Raw genomic sequence first — 18,876 nt, forward strand, 5'->3', positions numbered from 1 at the left:
GCAGCCACGCACGCAGCCTGCAGTGCCATCCTCCAAGTGATCATGGCTTTGACCAGGGAGCCCCGGAGAGTTGGGTTCCGTCTGACCTGTGCCCGCCTTGTTGGGACGGGGCCGGGGGGGGGGGGCCTGCGTGTCTGTGCTGTGAGCCGCTGCGTAATGCAGCCCCCACGTGGCCACGGAGGCCTCAGGCTTGTCTTCTCTGTGCTGTAGTTACTGTTGTATATTCCCAGCTGCTGGGGACACAGGCAGGGGCTCACGTGCTTTGCATGAGTGTGCGTGCACGAGTGAGTTGGCGTGTGTGTGCGTGCTGTGTGTCCTGTTGGTGGACTCGGTCGCGCCCCAATGCTTTGCCTCTGACGTGACTGTAGAGATGAGAGGAGCTCGGTGTCTGCCCAGTGCAGGCTCTGGCCTGGCAGGGTGCCTGCTTGCTCCTGCGCGGTGCGGCCCTTTGTGGTGCCCGGGCTGCACCTCGTCTCCAGCAGGAAGGTCAGAGGCACGTTTGTCTGTCTGGTACCTGGCTCCCCAGAATCCTGGTCCGGTCGTTGCAGGCTGCACGGGTGTGAAGACCTGAGGCCCGGGCGGGGCGTGGGCGGGCGGAGGGCCCTGCTCGGGGCCTCGCTGTCAGTGTCTGTGCTGCTGCGTCCCAGCGGGGGCTGACCTCGCCTGTGGCAGCTGCTGTCCCGCCTGCAGCTGCCCATCTGCTGCCACGGTGCCCGTGGCCGCACTCACTCCCTCCTGTCTTCCTCCCAGTGGGGTTCATCGTGGGGTCTCGGGTGGACCCGGCAGGAACAGCAGGCCGACAGCAGCCAGCAGACTTGAGAGAAGCCACTGGGCCTTGCCGAGGAGAGAGGAACCGAGTTCCCACGAGGCTGAGGTGCGCGCCTGTGGGCCAGCCTTGCTGGCAGCCCGTCTGCGCACCAGGGCCAGGCAGGTAGCCGCCTCCTGCCCGGGTTGCCCCGGAGCTTGTGAAGCTGGTTAAGGTACTGGCGTGAGCACACTTGCCCAGGGGCTCTGCTGAGGCCTGGCGCAGTGATGGCCCTGGACTGCGGCCTATCACCGCGCTCCCTGCGACAGGGCCAGGATGGGGTGGACGGGGCCTCAGGTCCTCCCTCAAAGCAGGGAAGCCACTCCCCGCACAGGCCAATACCGGATGTGGGGAGCCAGCTCAGGACGCTGGCTGGGAGAGGGGCATCCCTGCGGCCACTGGCTCGCAAGTGTGTGGGGAGTGCACCCTGGGCCTCGACCCCCAGGCAAGCGAATGGTCCCCAGGGAACGGCCTTTGTTCTGTGGGTCAGACGAGCATGGCAGCCACGATGCTTGAGCTTGCCAGGGGCTTCCTCTGGGTTTGGCACAGGATCCAGTCAGGGCCTGGTGACAGGGCCCCTCCAGGGCCACTCCGCTCCGGTGCTGCAGGCGAGACCCTTTCTCGGGATGTGCGGACCCACCCTGTGGCCTCTGGCTCGCAGTCCTGATCCTGAGCTCCTGCCCATCCATAGTCTCTTGTCGGTCTCTCAGCGCTTTTAGGCTCAGGCCCCTTACGTCCATGAGTCCCGGATCCCACACGCCAGGTCTGCACGGCCGCCTCCACCAGGCGCCCTGAGTCCCCAGCGTGCTGGTGCCCTGGCCCCTCACAGGGGCAGCAGGGCGAGCGGCTGGGCTGTGCAAGCCGCTCCAGCAGTGAGCATCCTGTGTGGAGCCGCGGCCTCTGGGCCTGGGGTGCAGCCCTCCAGCCGCATGTCCGCGTGGACTGCTGCTCCAGGCTTTGCTCTGCCTCACGACGGGTGCTCCTCTCTCCGCCGACTTTGTGCCACATGCTGTAGACTGCGCATGTGGTGAGCGTGGCCAGCGCTCTCCCCCGCCTGCTGCCGGCGTCGCTCGGGCACAGTCTGCGCATGCTCCCTCTGCGGCCTCCACCTTCTGCCCTGGAGGTGAGCAGCAGACTGCAGTGGGGACGCCGGCTGTCTGTGAGTTTGGGGGGTTTACATTTCAGAGGTCATGTCGCTGCTTGGTTCGTCTACAAATTCTTTGCTTTAAAGATGAAAATCCTGACACTGTTGCCACAGATTTTGATCCCAAAATTCGCATGTAAGTTACCAAAATTGCCAGCAATGTTTTTAAAAATAAGAACAGAGACAAACCTTATTTTATGTCAATTTTTTTCAAGCATCTGTTGTTAGATGTGTTTAGACTCACCCATGACATATACTTAGGTGGGGTGGTATAAAACATGAGCTGTGAGTCTAAAGAAAATAACAGATTAATGAGTTTATGTTAAAAAGAAAAAATTGGATCTCATCTAATAACAGCAAGATACAGTAGGTCTGATCTGTTAACAGATCTGATCATGAAAAGCTGTTTCTTAGGAAAAGCTGATAAACTACAGAGAGATGTTTTTATGCCACCAGAGCAAGAAGTACATCTTAAATGTGACCAAAAGCATGTAAGCCCTGGAGAAGTCGTTAATAAATTAACTTACTTAAAAATTCTCTGTTTGTTGAAAAAGCACGTTTCTTTAACAAGAGAATGTGGCAGTGGGTTGGGAGTAAATACATTCAAACTGTGTGAGTTATGACTGGTATCCATAGGGTTATAATGGGCTTCCCGGGAGGCTCAGTCGGTAAAGAACCCATCGGCAATTGCGGGAGACTGGGGTTTGATCCCTGGGTTGGGAAGATCCCCTGGAGAAGGGAAATGGATACCCACTCCAGTATTCTTGCGTGGAGAATCCCGTGGACAGAGGAGCCTGGTGGGCTGCAGTCCATGGGTCACAGAGTTGGTCATGCTGAGCGACTGAGCGCCTGAAGGTTAATGGCTGCCCAGGTGGCGCTGGTGGTAAAGAGCCTGCCTGCCAATGCCAGAGACAGAAGAGACGCGGGTTTGGTCCCCGGGTTGGGAAGATCCCCTGGAGGAGGGCATGGCAACCCACTCCAGTACCCTTGCCTGGAGAATGCCACGCACAGAGCAGCCTGGCGGGCTACAGTCCACGGGGTCGCAGAGAGGTGGACACGACTTAGTGACTAAACAGCAGAATGAAGTATGAATAACACAGCAGGATGCTCAGTTCCGCGTTACTCGTGGACAGCATCGTTGGGTTGCCTGTTGTGACCCACTCTGACGATCCGTTAGTCGGTGTATGTCGGTCAGGGGTGTGTGAAGGGCTTATTGGCACACAGGCCAGCCTCGCTTCCCTGCGCTTCACACAACAGGTCTGTGCCAGCCCCACGTCCACGAGTCTGTAAGCGCCTTTTCCCAATCTGCTCGCTTTGTGTCTCCACGTCCCGTTTGGTAGTTCTTGAAACGGTTCTGATGTTTCGTTATCATTGTACTTGTATCTGTGATCAGTGAGTGGCCTTCGGTGTTACTGCGAGACCCACTGAAGGGCTCGGACGACAGTTCACATTTTTTAGCAATAAAGTATGTTTAACTGAAGGGATAGCACTGTCTTTTGGGCATAACACACTGCAGGTTAACAGACCCCAGAGTAGTATGAACGTAACTAAGACACTCTGGGAACCAGGGTGCCCACACGGCTGGCTTTGCTGGGTCCTGGCTCACTGCAGGGGATTGGAGCCGAGCCCGCCATGTCTCCACAGCACCTGGGGTTGGATTAGTAGGGATGAAGCACAAGCTGGAATCAAGATTGCCAGAAGAAATATCAATAATCTCAGATATGCAGATGACACCACCATAATGGCAGAAAGCAGAGAGGCGTGTTGATGAGCGTAAAAGAGGAGAGAGTGAAAACGCTGGCTGCAAACAGTGTATTAAAAAGCAGAGACGTGACTTTGCTGACAAAGGTCCCTCTAGTCAAAGCTGTGATTTTTCCAGTAGTCACGTACGGACGTGAGAGCTGGACCATAAAGAAGGCTGAGTGCCAAAGAATTGATGGTTTTGAACTGTGGTGTTGGAGAAGACTCTTGTGAGTCCCTTGGACAGCAAGGAGATCAAACCAGTCAATCCTAAAGGAAATCAACCTTGAATAATCATTGGAAGGACTGATGCTGAAGCTCCAATACTGTGGCCACCTGATGCGAAGAGCTGACTCCTTGGAAAAGACCGTGATGTTGGGAAAGAGTGGAGGCAGGAGGAGAAGGGGATGACGGTGGATGAGATGGTTGGATGGCATCACCGATGTGATGGACATGAGTTTGAGCGAGCTGTTGGTGATGGACAGGGAAGCCTGGAGTGCTGTAGTCCACGGGGTCGCAAAGAGTCGGACACGACTGAGCGCCTGAACAACAACTGTTTTCTAGTCCTTGTTGCTTTCTTGTTTTTAGTTTTTGGTTTTTTTTTTCCTTCCGTTTCACAGAGGAGAAGTCAGGGACTATATCCCCAGTCACTGTCCCCGTACAGTTCTAGATCGCAGCTGGCCCTCAAGAAGAACAAATATGAGATCTGAAAGGTGAAAGAGAATAAGAAATCTTTATTTCCTCAGAGCAGTAGTAACCAGACGTGCAGGCTGAGATCTCACAGCAGCTTCCCAATAAGCTGATGAAAACTATGCTTTGTGACTCTGCAGTGGGAGCTGGTGGTTCTACTTGAGCCTTTTCTATGATCCCATTTTCTCTCCTTGCTCACTGCACCACTTATACGCCCTTTCTTTGCTGACTTCAGTGGTTGCCCTGGCGCGTGCAGGCACCAGCTGACGCAGGTCCGCTTTCAGATAGCACGCTATTCCTTCCAGGGCACGGTGTGCTTCCTGACTCCACAGAAACCATGCCGCCTCCCTCCTGTCCCCACATCACTGCTGTTCATGTCTCCTCAGTTCTCGAGGACAGTGTCTCGGGGCACAGAGTCCTGGCTGGTGGTTTTTCTCCCAACACTAAATATCTGGCTTCACTCCTTGCCTGCATGGTTTCTGGGGTGAAGCCAGGCGTAATTGTTATCGTAGCTCCCCCAGAGGTAAAGTGTCCCCTGCCCCAGGCTGCTTTCAGGATTTTGTCTTTACCTTTGATTTTTCTGGAAGTTGAAACTGACATGCCCTAGGGTAGTTTTTCTGGCATTTGTCCTGCTGGGTGTTCTCTGGGCTTCCCGGATCTGTGGTTTGGTGTCTGACGCTGATTTAGATAAATTCTCACTTAAAATGTATGGCGTGTTTTCTGTTCTCCCCTCTTTCCTCTTTTTGGGGTCCCCGTTACGTCACAGGCTCACCACACAGGCCTTGGATGCTCTCTGCTATCCCCCAGCCTGTGCTTTTGGGCTTTCGGGGATTCTGTTGAGATCTAGCTCAGAGGTTCCTCCCCAGCCACATCCAGTGTACTCAGCATCAAAGGCAGCCGCCTTTTCTGCTCAGGGCCTCCGCCTTGCGTTTCCTTCTGGCTCTCCCTTAGAAGTTCCACCTCTGCTCACTCTCTGTCTGACCCGCACACTGCCAGCTTTCCCCGTCAGCACCCTCAGCACGTCAGCCCCAGCTGTTGCTGGTTTTTACGGCTGCTGGGTCTTCCTTGCTGCGTGGGCTTTCCTCTGTTGCGGCGGGGAGGGCTGCCCTCCGGCTGCGGCACGCAGGCCTCTCGCGGGGCTTCTGCCGTCCCGAGCACGGGCTGCAGGTTGTGTGGGCTCAGCAGTCACGGTCCTGTTCCCAGAGCAGAGGCTCGGTAGTTGTGGCGCTTGTGATGCGCGGTCTTGATTCCTCCGTGGCATGTGGGATCTTCCCAGATCAGGGATTGAGCCCTTGTCCCCTGCAGGCATGTTCTTACCACTGAGCCGCCAGAGAAGCCCCAACCCCAGCTGTTTAAGTTCCCAGTCTGGTAACTCCAGCCTCCCTGCCATGTCTGGTTCTGACGCGTGTTCTGTCTCTTTAGACTGTTTCTTGGCACTCGGTGCCTTGTGATCGCTTAGCCGGACATGACGCACCACGTCAGAAGCTCTGTCTTCATTTTTGTCGTCATCTCTCTCCCAAACTTCTCTCAGTGTCCACCTTTAATAGTGAGAGGATAAAGGTCCTTCCTGTCGGGCCCTGCCTCCCCTTCGTGGTTTATAATTTCTCCTTCGCCTCGTGGGTAGAGGACACTGCACACGTGCACATGTACACGCGTGTGCAGTCACCCAGGCCCGTGTGTGCACACTGTCGGGCTGCAGCCTGAACCCTGCAGCCTCTCAAGGACTCGCTTCAGTTTCGGCTCTCATGAGTTAATCGTAGAAATTTCCTTTGCTCACTTAAAATAACCAAGTTCCCTTTGCTTTTAATCCCAGCTATGCGAAGGGAGATCTGGATATTTCTTACATCACGTCTAGAATCGCAGGTACGTTTGCCAGCGTTAGCCATGAGGATGTCTTCTGGTTCCTTCCTGTCTGGTGATGTGTGCCAGGTGCTGGCCTCGGGCGTCTGTCCGTGTGTCCAGTGTGCCTCCAGGCCCTGCAGCCGGCAGTCCTGTGTCAACCCAGGACCCCAGTCAAGCCCCCTCCCTGGTCTGGAACGTTCTGGAAGGCTGAGGTCCTGAGGGAGGTGATGCGAGGCCACACATACTGTCCAGACGCTTGGAGACCCTGTGGTGCTTTGGGCCGTGTAGAGGCCGCGCCTCAGGAGGGCCTTGGGGACCCCAACCGGGGATCCTTGCGGATCTGACGCACGGCAGGGCAGGGTCTAGGGGCCTCTGATCCCCCTTCTCAGGACCACCGTACTGACGGGCCAGCAGCCGCGAGCAGTGGGGCCTCACACGGCTGACCTTCCGGCCCATGGCTGGAGAGGCTGCAGGGGCTCCTGTCTTTCAGTCATGTCGTTCCCGGCGGAGGGCGTGGAGTCGGCCATCAAGAACAACATTGAGGATGTACGGCTGTTCCTGGACTCGAAGCACCCGGGCCGCTACGCCGTCTACAACCTGTCCCCGCGGACCTACCGGCCCTCGAAGTTCCACAACCGGGTGAGCAGTGGCCTTGTGCCGATGCTTAGGGTCCACCCTGAACGCCGCCTGGGGGTTGGAGGGCGGTTCTCAAGGATCTCTGAGCGTCACTGAGCCCGTGGTTCCTCCAGAGGGAACACAAGACCACGCAGTCTATGCTGTCACTCGGCCCGTGGACGCTGTTCACAGTGTAGAGACTGAGGCTGATGCAGCAGTCTGCAGCTCTGGCCATGTGCGCCGGGGCCTGGCTCCCGAGTCCTGCTGCACACCTGGGGCGGGCAGTGTCGGGTGGTGTGGGGAGGCCGTGTCTGCACCCCGCTGGCGAGCCGCCCTCCCTGCAGGTCTCCGACTGCGGCTGGGTGGCCCGGCGGGCCCCGAGCCTCCGCAGCCTGTACAGCCTCTGCAGGAACATGCACGCCTGGCTGCGCCGCGACCCTGGCAACGTCTGCGTGGTGCACTGCATGGTGAGCGGGCCAGCCTCCCCAGGCACTCAGGACAGAGAGGACCTCTAGGCTCCCGGGTGGTGGCACTGGGGGTGAGACGAGTGACCGTCTGGGTGGGCTCTCCCGGGGCTCCTCGCTGAGCTGCCCCACCTCCAGCGACACGGAGCACCAGCTGCCCGCTGTTCCTGGCAGTGGCTCTGCTTGGGCCTGCGGCCATGGCCCAGTCCTGGTGCCCCAGGGTGGGTCCTGTTGTTCCAGGGCAGCAGACCTTGGAGGGAACAGCGGCTGTCGGGGAGGGTCGGGGGCACAGGCCCTGCACCTGCCGTGTCCACACCTGGGCCCCCTGGCAGCAGGGCTTCTGGCAGAAAACCGTCCTCACAGTGGTCTTCCTGCCTCTTTGGTGGAAGACGGTGGGTCCCCTCAGGAAGCACCCGTGTGCGGAGGCTGGTCTGCCTCCTGGGACCCTGTGTCTGACCCCCTTCTGGGGCTGAGGATTTGTGGACATCTTGTCCAGTGGGGTACTTGCTGGAACCTGCCCTTGGAGGTCAGCACTGCCATTCTGGTGTTGGTGACGTCAGGCAGGAGTGACGATGGGGAGTCATGAGGGTGCCCGTGGGTGGCTGGGCACAGAGGTCGGGTGGGGACTGTGAGCATGTGCAGTGTGTGGTCTGCCACCTCAGGCCTTCTCTGGAGCCCTGCATCCCTGCCTCAGGTGGGGTTTTCTTAGCCCCTCGAGGAGCCTTGGCCTTAGGCAGAGGCCATGACCGTCCCGGGGGAGTGAGCACTGCCCGTACGCGCCCCATGCTCTGTCCTAGGACGGGAGGGCGGCGTCGGCCGTGGCCGTGTGCTCCTTCTTGTGCTTCTGCCGGCTCTTCAGCACCGCGGAGGCCGCTGTGTACATGTTCAGCATGAAGCGGTGCCCACCGGGCATCTGGCCATCCCACAAGAGGTATGGTGTCTGCCATGGGGTGTGGGGGTGGCGTCGGGGGCACGCAGGCCTGTGGGTGCAGTCTGGTGGCTTCACTTCCTGCCCACCATGGCCCTTGAGCAGTACCTCTGTCCGTTCCTGGCACCTGCTTTCCCAGCGTCGTGGCCTCTTGCTTGGTGGGCAGGGGCACGTGGCCTGCTGGCTCCATTTTGCAGGTGGAGTGGCGTTTGGGGGCTCTCTGGCCACACACGAGGGCAGCACCCTCTCTGTGCTGTGTCAGCCACATCAGGGTCTGTGAGACACGTGGGTTTCCAGGCTGTCTTTGCTGACTTACATGAGATGGTTTCCTGGGTCTGCATCTGGGTCTTGCCCACCCGCCGCCTTTCTGGGGCCACTGCCTGCACCCAGGACAGCTTGCCTCGCTTCCATCCACCTCGCAGCAAGAGGGAGCCTGGTGCTGTGTCTGAGGAGTCATTAGGCCCCTGGAGTCCCTGGAGTCCCTCCTCTGTGGGGAGGGCCTTGGAGCGGGGAGAGCCAGGGCCCTGACCGTGGGGGAAATGGGAGTGTCCAGGCTGGTGAGGCACCACTGTGGGTATCGCCCTTACTCGGGGTGGCTGCGTGGCCTGGATGGTGGGGTGGGGAGCTTGCCCCTCTCCTGGTTGTTGGCCCAGCCTGTTGGCTCACTGCCCGGGGCAGCACCTTGTCCCTCACCCCCCTGAGAGGGCTGGCCACACTCTGATGTCTTCTGTGTGGCTCCAGAGGGTGGGGGGTGGGGGCCCATCCACTGTGCAGAAGGGGCAGGAGAGCAAGGGCTGGGCTGCCAGGCAGGCTTCTGACCCTTTCAGCCCGTCAGCCTCCCGTGCAGGCACATCCAGGGCTCCCGAGCTGTGCCTGCAGTGAGGGCCCTGCTCAGGTTGTGGTCAGAGCCGGCAGTGTTGCTGCTGGTGTGTGTGTGCCTGGCTCTGGGCCCTAGTAGACCCCAGGCTGCTGCCCTGGAGACGCGCAAGTGCGGAGAGTGTCCGCCCCCTCCCGCCCCCTCCCGCCCCCAACAGCTCAAGAGCAGCGCCAGCTCTGAGTGCACGGCTTCTCCATGCCTGTCGGAGAAGCCGCCTTGGAGCCTTCAGCTGGCCGCCAGCCCCAGGAGGGACGGGGCCCACAGAAGACGCAGGCGCCCCAAGGACAGGTTGGCGAGGGAGGCTGCCGCTCAAGGGGCATGAGGTCACCCCGGGGACAGTCAGATGAGGCGGCCTTCACACGAGACTTGGAAGCGTGCCAAGAAGTGTGGGGCCACTGGTCCATGTGTTCGAGACTCTGACAAAGTGGGGGCTGGAGGCCATGCTTGAGCAGGGAGGGAGCTTGTCAGAAGCTCTGTGCCCTGGATGGATGTAAATGCCATTGGCCGTGTCAGATGACCCGACAGACGCACCCCCGGGGCCCTGTGGGAGACGGAGTCCAGAGGAGGTCCTGATGATTCCCCCAACTTAACGGAAGAGCTCAAGGCTCAGACGCCCAGAGGACACAGCAGGGTTCAGGCCAAATCAGAAGGCGCGCCTGGGCCGCTGGGACCCACCACGGGTGCTCTCCACACGGCCAGTGTGGGTGCCGAGAGAGACGCTGAGGCCGCAAGGGGAGCCCCGGGGCGTGCTCGGGTGACCCAGGAGCTCGTGACGGGAAGCATGGGCCGGTTGTTGGGAAGCTGCTTTGTGGCACTGTGGGCCTGCACCCTCACAGAGGTGGGCAGGGGCGTGTGCGGGCCGTGCCCAGAGGCTGGAACCCCAGTCGTGTCGCCCGCCCACTCTCACTGCCCAGGTTGCCTGCTCCTCTCAGTCTTGGGTCTTGAGTCTGCTTCCAAGCTCACTCAGGCTGTGGACGTGGGTCATGGGTCCTGGCTTCTTGCTGTTGGTGAAAAGTGCCCAGATCTCCTGGCACACGGCGGGCGGTCCTACCACAGCTGTCACGAGTGGTGAGAGTGCTCTGGTAACATGAAGTGTGACAGTTGTGGGTTTAAATTCAGTTGTGGCCCCTGTTTGTTCCCAGGAGACAGGTTAGACCAGGGCCAGAAATGGCGGCGCCACAGAGAGGGGGTGGGGCCTCGCAGAAGGGGTGGAGCCACGCAGAGGGGGCGGAGCCACTCAGAGGGGGCGGAGCCTCAGGGAGGGGCGGTGCCACACGGGGGCCAGGCCACAGAGAGGGCAGTACCTCAGAGGGGGTGGAGCCATGGAGCCATTGAAACCGGAAAGGAGTCACAGGAGCGGGTTGCAGATCCACAGAGCAGGATGCGGACGGTCTCAGTGCCAGTGAAGCAAGTTGGTGGGTCAGATCAGAGACACAGCATGTCCCACGATAGAAATGTGCATTTGGAGCCCTCGAAAAGGCCCAGTCTGGGCCCTTAAACTGCAGCAGGTTGAGAACAATAGAAATCGTGTGAGACGTGTTCCCAGGCCATTGAGGAGTTAATCCGGAAATCAGGACAGCAAGACTGTTTTGGAAACCCTAGATGTTTCCAAGGGAAAAAGCCTACTTCTGAGTAGCCGTAAATCAGAGAGGAAGTCTCAAGGGAAATGTGAAGACATTTTGAACTGAGTGAAAATTACGTAAGGTTCATGAAATGACACTAGAACGTTGCTTTGAGGGGAATTTCACGTGAAATGCTAACGTGTGATTGAAAAAAGGTTGATGTCCTGACAGGCTCCAGAGACAGGGAACATGCATGTGACGAACGTGACGTAGCGTGTGGGCTGCACGTGGAGAACGTGGATGATCCCCATGGGCTGAGTACAGAGCACACGTGACCCGGCTTGCCTCCTGCCCTCCAGGTACATTGAGTACATGTGTGACATGGTGGCCGAGGAGCCCGTCACGCCCCACAGCAAGCCCATCCTGGTGAAGGCCGTGGTCATGACGCCTGTGCCGCTCTTCAGCAAGCAGAGGAGCGGCTGCAGGCCCTTCTGCGAGGTCTACGTGGGGGATGAGCGCGTGACCACCACGTCCCAGGAATACGACAAGATGAGGTGGGCTCGGGCACAGGCCCTTCTGTCTGTGCAGCCTCGTGCTCCTGCAGCTGTGGGAGGCGCCTGTTCTCTGGGCTTGCAGCCGGGTGGTGGGCCTCGGTGCGGTGGGGCTGGGAGACGTGAGCCTGGGTGGGGTGGGCTGGAGGCAGGGCTGGCAGAGTGGCTCCTTGGACGTCATTTCCTGGAGCACCCTCCTGCCCAAACCCTGACATAATTTGGTAGAAAAATCACGAGGCAGGAGGAAACACGCTTTGGTCTTCGTCAGCATGTGCGCCTCTCGCTTACGTAAGGGAACTGCTTGTTTTGGTTCTGTTCTCCAGAGACTTTAAAATTGAGGATGGCAAAGCGGTCATTCCCCTGGGCATAACAGTCCAGGGGGACGTGCTCATCATCATCTATCATGCGAGGTCCACCCTGGGAGGAAGGCTGCAGGCCAAGGTAAGGGGGGTGCCAGCGGCCCCGGGCTCACAGGTGAGCTTGGCTCTTCGTGTGCGGTGAGGGCCCCAGTCTCGTCTGTGTGGCAGCGCTGGTCGGCAGCCTGCACCTGCCCTCTGCACGGGCCCGAGGGCCTGCTAGGCTGTGGCCTGGGGCTCCCCTGTGGGCCCAAGGAGCTGCTTGTCAGCAGAGGCACCACCCTGATGTCTCTGTGTCCCCGCCACCTGGAACCCTGCCTGGGGCTCTGAGACCCTGGGACCCATGAGAAGCCTGGCGGGGCCCCCACCCAGCCTGAGGACCGCTGCTCCTGTGCTCCCGCCCGCAGATGGCGTCCATGAAGATGTTTCAGATCCAGTTTCACACAGGGTTCGTGCCTCGGAACGCAGCTACTGTGAAGTTTGCCAAGTATGTTGGTGCCGCGCCGTGGGGGGATGGGAGGGGTTGGGGCACACAGACACCCCCGCCGTGGGTGGGGGGCAGATGCATGCTGCACGGTGGAAACTGGCAGGTGCCCAGGAGGGCTCCTGCAGAAGGTGCCAAGCGGGGGCTGCTCGTGGTGATGGCTCGGGGGACCCCCAGCATCAGTGGTGTGGGCCGGAGGTGCCTCTCGGGTTTCTGCGTGTTGCTGCTTCTTTAAGAGCCTCGAGGCTCATGTTTCCGCGTGTTGTTGCCCTTTAATAGCCTCCAGGCACGTTCCCGTCTGTTAGTGTGTTTTCACGTTGGCTCCTAGCGTTCTGCTTTATGTGACAACAAGACAGAGATGAGGAGTGTCACATCTTTAGGCCTCAGGTTTTTCTCCTTCAGGGAGGGTGCCTCAGGGCTTCCATAGGCCTAGCTTCCTGAGACGTGTCTCTTCAGGAGCCAGATGATGAAGACGAGTGAGCAGAAGATGTGCGCACGTCTAAGCTGGGGAGCGGCATTTACTGCCTGGGTCATGTGTGCGGGGAAATACAGGGGTTCTACTGCAGACCTGGAGCAGGTAGACAGGAGGCAGGAGTGACTCGGGGGCTGCGGACCGCACGTGTGGTAGCAGAGTAGACGTGGGAACGTGGTGGAGGTGGGGATGTCGAGTGCCGGGGAGAGGCCAGGCAGCCCTGTTTGGAGCCCGAGGAAAAAAGGATACAGTGGAGATCGTGCTGGGAAGACCGCTGGCCGGAAACTTCCTGAAAGTGATCTGAGAGACAGCAAACCATAGAATCAGAACTGGAAAGCGGGACCTCTTTGGTGGTCCAGTGGTTAAGACTCAAAGCTGCTAGTGCAGGGAGCCCGTGTCCGATCCCTGGTCAGGGAACTAAAGCCCGTCTGCTGCAACTGAACGTCCAGTGCAGTCAAGTAAAATCAAACCGGAAACAGCAAGCAGCTCTTAGAAGGAAGGGATGTCAAACTGCTGAAAACCGAAGATGACCTTTCCAGTGCCCCTGGGGTGGCCTTCAAAGTAAGGAGACCAGCAGCTGCTGTGCACCCGCGCAGTGGAGCCGAGTTGGGACATTTACGGGAGAAGAGCATCACCAACCGCGAAGTCCGTGTCTGGGGGAATCATCCTTCAAACGTCACGGCCGGTCAGAGGTGTTTCCAGGCAACGAGACGTCCGCAGCACGTGTGTCACGCATGGGCCTGTGGGGCCGTGCGCAGGACACGTAAGGAAATGGGGTTGGAAAGAGAAAGCCCCCATCAAAGGTGGGCAGGAGGCTCCTGGCGCTTCAGAGGGATGGCGTCCACACGGCCTGTCAGCTCCTGGGCGGGCTGCCGCGTCCCTCGTTGCCCGGGAAGCAGTTTAGAGCTGTGAAGACAACAAGTAACGCGCCGGGAGCCATGCAGAGTTAGTCTTCTCATGGTGAGAACTCCTCGAGATGAGAACCGCTGAGATCTCCGTCTCAGTGACGTTCACGTGGCAGCGTGGCACCGTTAGCCCTGCCCCCAGAGCCTTAGGCTCAGTGGCTCCAGATTGGGAAGAGGCCCAGTGCTGTTGGTGGTCGGGTGGTGAGTGAGACGCGGTGTCACGTCTGCGACCCCTGGTGTCTGCTCGGGCCTCCTTGGGGTCCCCACGGCCCGAGAAGCGGCCACCCCTGGGGGTGTGGTCCTGCTTGTGTCTGGAGAGAGACTGGGTTTACTCTGTATGGACAGGGGAGCTGTGCTTCACTGCAGGTCAGGCCTCTGGAAGTGGACTCATTGGTTAAAGAGGAGAAAGGCAAGTGGTGCCTGGTGGGCTGTTGAAAGAGGACACTTTTCAGAAGGACTCACATTCCTCAGGGGCCCTCCTGTGACGGGGGTGGGGAGCAGGTGTGAGCGACGATGGGGCAGTCTGGGGCGAAAGCCAGTGCGTTTGTTCCCTGCCCAGTGGGTTTGTTCCCTGCCCAGTGGGTGGGGCTGGTCCTTCTGAGACCCTGGCCCTTGAGGGGCGCTGGGGGCTGCACCTCGTGTCATAGACCTCATTGTGTCCTCACTGGCTGTGAAGACCCTGGCTTGGGGGCCGACTCTGGGCTGGACCGGGCGGGGAGGCGGGGTGGGTGGCCGCCAGCATGTTGCTGAGAGCGGGCCCTGGGGCCCTGCCACCCTGGAGCTGAGCTTTAGCGGCCTCGCGCCCTCTGTGGGCTGGTCCCCACCTCGTGGACGGGCCCATCCCCAGGCCCTTCACCGCCATTGCTGTCGGGCTTCCCCGCTGTGGTCCCTGCGCCTTCTCCTCCCGACGGCTGACTGTCCCTGTGTCGTCTTCTGGGGGCGCCCCACCGGGACCCGAAGGAGAGCCCCACGGCCCGGCAGCCGCTCTGCCTGCACCCACATGGGCCTGGCCTCACTCCGCAGAGGCCCCTGGTTCCCTCATCATGCAGAGGGGGCTAGGGCCATGAGGAATGGAAAGGACTGACTGGGGGACGTCACTCTGGGGTCACGCGTGCTTGCTCACCCCGTGTTGTTGGGTCGCGACACCTCCGGCCCTCGGGGACCTGCCACTCCTTTTTAGCTCCTCCTCTCTTCGCCTTCCTGTTTTTACACGCACGGCCAGTAAGTAACGCGAAGAGAGGTCAGCGAAGAACCCGCTGTGGCCCTGCTGCCGGCTGAGGAACTGGGGTGCGTCAGTGCTGTCCTCAGGTGCCCTCGGCGGGGAGGAGCAGGCTGGAATTCCCTGCAGGTGGAGGGCCGTGGGCCTCAGGCTGCCCGGTGAGCTGGCTGCCGCGGCCAGGCTGCTCCCACCCCATGGGGGTAGGCCATTGTCTCTGCAGCAGCTCCCAGAGGTCTTGGTTTGTGGACGTCTGTTCACAGGGGTTTTGCCAGGATGGATGGCATTGTTTTTATTTGAACCTGCATTTTACGACCTGAGAGCCTGATCCGATTTGAAGCCCAGGACCTGAGGGGTGACGGGAGTTGGGCTCCTGCTCTGAGGGTGTGGTCGGGTCTTGCTGCACACAGACCCCGCAGGCCCCTCTGAGCTTTTGCTCGGTGGTGGCTTGCATGTCCAGAGCATGAGGTGCCGGTGTGGTGCCCGCCGAGAACACGGCCCTGCCCCGTGCCTGCATCCTGGTGGACGTTGGGGTGACCCCGACGTGCCCGTGGTCCTTCCTAACCTGCGCCTGGCCTCCAACTGCAGGTATGATCTGGATGCTTGCGACATCCAGGAGAAGTACCCCGACTTGTTCCAAGTGAGCCTGGAGGTGGAGGTGGAGCCCAGAGACAGGCCCGGCCACGAGGCCCCGCCCTGGGAGGGTGCAGGCATGCGAGGGCTGAACCCCAAGATCCTCTTCTCCAGCCGGGAGGAGCAGCAAGATGTCCTGTCCAAGTTTGGTGAGATCCAGCGTTGAGGGCACGCCTGCGGGGCCCCTGCAGAGGTCATCCTGGTGACCCCTGTCCGCGGGATCAAGGCCTCTTTCCAGAGCGCTTCTGAGTGAGCGCCGGAAGCATGCCGGTGGTGACCCTGGGGCTCCCTTGGCCACAGTACAGGTTGCTTGTGTTCTTGGCGGGCTTTTTCTCCATTTTTTAACGTGAGGTATAGCTAAGTATTCCTAAAAAGCATGTGCACCTCTGTGAGCACATCTGTGTGCATGGGTATACACGTGTGCACACGTGTGACCCAGGGCAGCCTCGGGCAGCAGTGGTATCCATTCACAGATGGGCCCGCATTGGTTGTCCTGTGGGTTCTGGACGTGGAAGCTTGTCCCAGCCCTGAGCCTGGTCCTGGAGCCCTGAGTGGGGGGCCTGACACCCCCTCTTCCTGCAGGGAAGCCAGAGCTCCCCAGGCAGCCTGGGTCCACCGCACAGTACGACGCCGAGGCCGGGCCCGCGGATGCCGAGCCCCCCGAGTCAGACTCGCCGCACAGCAGCGTGGATGCTGACCACTTCCTGCACACGCTGGACTGGCGGGGTGGGTTGGTGGGTCTGGCTGCCCCCTGGGGCTCCCCTCGGCACCCCCTCGTGCTGAGCCACAGCTGTCCTGCTGTGTTCTTTGCAGAGGATCGGGACTCCAGTGTGGGCCCGGAGGGTCACCTGGCCGAGGAGGGTCCCTCTGCTGTGGCCGAGGACGGCTGTGTGAGTGAGCCATCGGACGAGGAAGCCCCGACACCCTCTGCGGAGAGCGGGGACACAGGCGATGAGGACGTGCCCGCCCCCGCCGCCCCGCAGGACGACAGCGTGGACCTTCTGGGGCTGCACGCGGAGGCGGGGCCTGTGCCCGCCCCCCAGGCCCCCGGCGGCCCCCCCAGCAATGCAGACCTGCTCGGCTGCCTGCTCGGGGCCCCGGGCCCCGCTCCGGAGGGTGCTGTGGGGGGCCTGCTCGACGGGGATGCGGCCCTGCTCTTCAGCAGCCCAGCCCCCGCGCCTTGCACCCAGACAACTGCCCCGGCCGGTAGGTGCTGCTGCTGGGAGTGCTCTGTCATTCAGGCACCTTGAGCCATTGCGAGGCGGGCGCTGGTCAGCACTAACCCCCACACTCGGGGCCCAGGTGCCTGGGGAGGGTTGTCCCGGGGTGGGCGCCTGAGCTGAGTGTGCATGGCGGTGCCCGCGCTCAGGCCTGCCTGGGCTGAGTGTGCATTGCCGTGCCTGCACTCACGCCCGCCCACTCCGTGTCGCCGCAGCTGACCCGTTCGGCCCGCTCCTGCTGCCGCCCGACGTGGACACCCCTCCTAGCTCGCAGCCTGACCTCTTCGGGGAATTCCTCAACTCAGACGCCCCGGCCGCCCAGCCCGCGCCCTTCCCCTCCACCCACAGCGCTCCGCCGCCAGCCTGCAGCACCGACTTCCTGCATCTTGGTGAGGGCAGCCTCTGCTCCTGGGTGTGGGGCGGGCGGGCATGGTCTCAGGTCCTCCCTCCCCCGGGACGGGTGCGCAGCCGGTGTCCACACTGTGCGCCCTGCTGGGTTCATGGGGTGGGAGGCAGGTTTGGGGGTGTCTGTGTGTGGCTGGCTGCAGCGGGAGGAGGCCCCTGGAGAACCTCTCAAGTGAGGAACCAGACGCTGGTCTCAGCACTGCCCTCAGAGTCTCCACTTGCTGACTCCTCACGCCCTGTCCTCAGCCTGAGGGAACCAGTCAGAGGGCGGCCTGAAGGGTGTGAGCCTGGGGGCCCCCTGCCCGGCCGCCCGAGCAGGGGATGGGGGTGCCCCGCAGACGGGACTCACAGCCAGGCTGTCCCCGGGGCCCTGAGAGCTCATGTGAGGCTGTGTGTCCACCCCACCGGGGACCCTCAGAAAGCGCCATTGTCTTCCCAGGGGACCTGCCCGCCGAGCCCAGCAAGATGACAGCCTCTGCCAGCCACCCCGACCTGCTGGGAGCCTGGGATGCCTGGGCTGAGGCGCCGGCCCCCGCGCTGGCTGCAGACGGTTAGTGGAGAGACTGTGCCCTCCCCAGCCCTTCCCTCCCATACCTGCGCTGGTTCTGAAGTTTTCACCCCAACTGTTCCTTAGTGCCTCCTGCAGGGCTCCGGGGAGGCTGTGGGCTGTCCTGGTCTGTCCTCCTGGGGCCGGGAGGGCGACTGGCCTCCCACTTGTCACACGTGTCCTGTAGGAGGCGCCCGTGCTGAATTCTGCTCTGGAGGCAGCGGCGTGTGTGAGGCCCGTGACGCGTAGCTCTCTCAGTTCTGTTCATCTGTAGGCCGTGACTTTACAGACGTGTGTGTGCATGCTAAGTCACTTCAGTCATGTCTGTCTGTGACCCTGTGGACTGCAGCCTCCAAGGCTCCTCTGTCCGTGGGGTTCACCAGGCAAGAATCTTGGAGTGATTACCGTACCCTCCAGGGGATCGTCCTCCAGGGGATCATCCCAACCCAGGGACCGACATGGGTCTCTCTGGGTCCCTGCCCTGGCGGGCGTGCTCCTAATCACTACGCCGCCTGGGAAGCCCTTCGCGGATGGGACTCTGGCGGTCTGACCGGCTGTCAGCTCTTTCGGTTTGCTGTTTTCATTACGAGTGAGGTTGATTATTGTTTTGTATGGGTCTGCTTATTTGTGTTTCTTTTGAGAACTGCTCCACGTTCTCTATTTCTCTGCATCAGAGATTCACCCTTTTCCCTTTAGCTGATGAGAGCTCTTTCTGAGCTGCCGTCACTTGTAATGACCTCACAGTGACTCCTCAGTGACCCAGGAGTTGGGGCAGGACAGCCTGTAGAGTTATGGAGACTGTGGGAACGCGCACTCACGCTCTGGATGGGCTGTGAGGGCCGGCGGGGCGGGCCCAGACGATTTGCTCGGGCTGTCGGGAGTGCCGCACGGAACCTTGGGGGTGGCTCCGCTGCACGTGGCCTTGTCCCACGCGAGGTGACTACACCCAGTGAGGCCTTCAGCACGTGAGCTGGGGGAGGCTGTGCCACCCCAGTGCGTGGGTTCTGACGCCCCTGCCCTTCTCCAGGCACCTTCTTCTCTCCTGGAGACCAGCCAGCCCCTTCTGGCCTTCCGGCTGGCCAGACCAAGTCTCAGAGCCAGGACCCGTTTGCAGACCTTGGCGACCTCAGTGCCGGCCTCCAAGGTAACCTAATGGCCACCTGAGGCTGTGGGGAGCACCAGGCCTCTCTGAGGGGGCTCTGCACCCCCCTGAGGCACGTGGGGAGCACCAGGCCTCTCTGGGTGGGGGGCTTTGCACCCCCCTGAGGCACGTGGGGAGCACCAGGCCTCTCTGGGGGGTCTGCACCCCCCTGAGGCCCTGGGGAGCACCAGGCCTCTCTGGGGGGGGCTGTGCACCCCCTGAGGCACGTGGGGAGCACCAGGCCTCTCTAGGGGGGGCTCCGCACCCCCTGAGGCACGT

The 18,876-nt window shown here is 60.9% G+C and overlaps 1 protein-coding gene across 5 annotated transcripts in view; it reads left to right on the forward strand.

The window, feature by feature from the left end:
- GAK (cyclin G associated kinase) overlaps nucleotides 1–18,876 on the forward strand; it is a 47,877-nt gene that overhangs the window by 23,177 nt on the left and 5,824 nt on the right. For all 5 annotated transcript variants that reach the window (XM_070791973.1, XM_070791970.1, XM_070791971.1 and 2 more), the window contains 13 exons: nucleotides 6,193–6,242; nucleotides 6,712–6,860; nucleotides 7,181–7,303; nucleotides 8,098–8,231; nucleotides 11,027–11,221; nucleotides 11,542–11,659; nucleotides 11,982–12,061; nucleotides 15,240–15,433; nucleotides 15,867–16,010; nucleotides 16,098–16,490; nucleotides 16,720–16,893; nucleotides 17,349–17,459; nucleotides 18,484–18,600. In XM_070791973.1, the coding sequence (XP_070648074.1) occupies nucleotides 6,193–6,242; nucleotides 6,712–6,860; nucleotides 7,181–7,303; nucleotides 8,098–8,231; nucleotides 11,027–11,221; nucleotides 11,542–11,659; nucleotides 11,982–12,061; nucleotides 15,240–15,433; nucleotides 15,867–16,010; nucleotides 16,098–16,490; nucleotides 16,720–16,893; nucleotides 17,349–17,459; nucleotides 18,484–18,600 (1,982 nt within the window). The remainder of the gene's footprint in view (nucleotides 1–6,192; nucleotides 6,243–6,711; nucleotides 6,861–7,180; nucleotides 7,304–8,097; nucleotides 8,232–11,026; nucleotides 11,222–11,541; nucleotides 11,660–11,981; nucleotides 12,062–15,239; nucleotides 15,434–15,866; nucleotides 16,011–16,097; nucleotides 16,491–16,719; nucleotides 16,894–17,348; nucleotides 17,460–18,483; nucleotides 18,601–18,876) is intronic.

This window comes from Bos indicus, chromosome 6 (assembly GCF_029378745.1).
Source record: "Bos indicus isolate NIAB-ARS_2022 breed Sahiwal x Tharparkar chromosome 6, NIAB-ARS_B.indTharparkar_mat_pri_1.0, whole genome shotgun sequence".
NCBI classification, from domain to species: Eukaryota; Metazoa; Chordata; class Mammalia; order Artiodactyla; family Bovidae; genus Bos; species Bos indicus.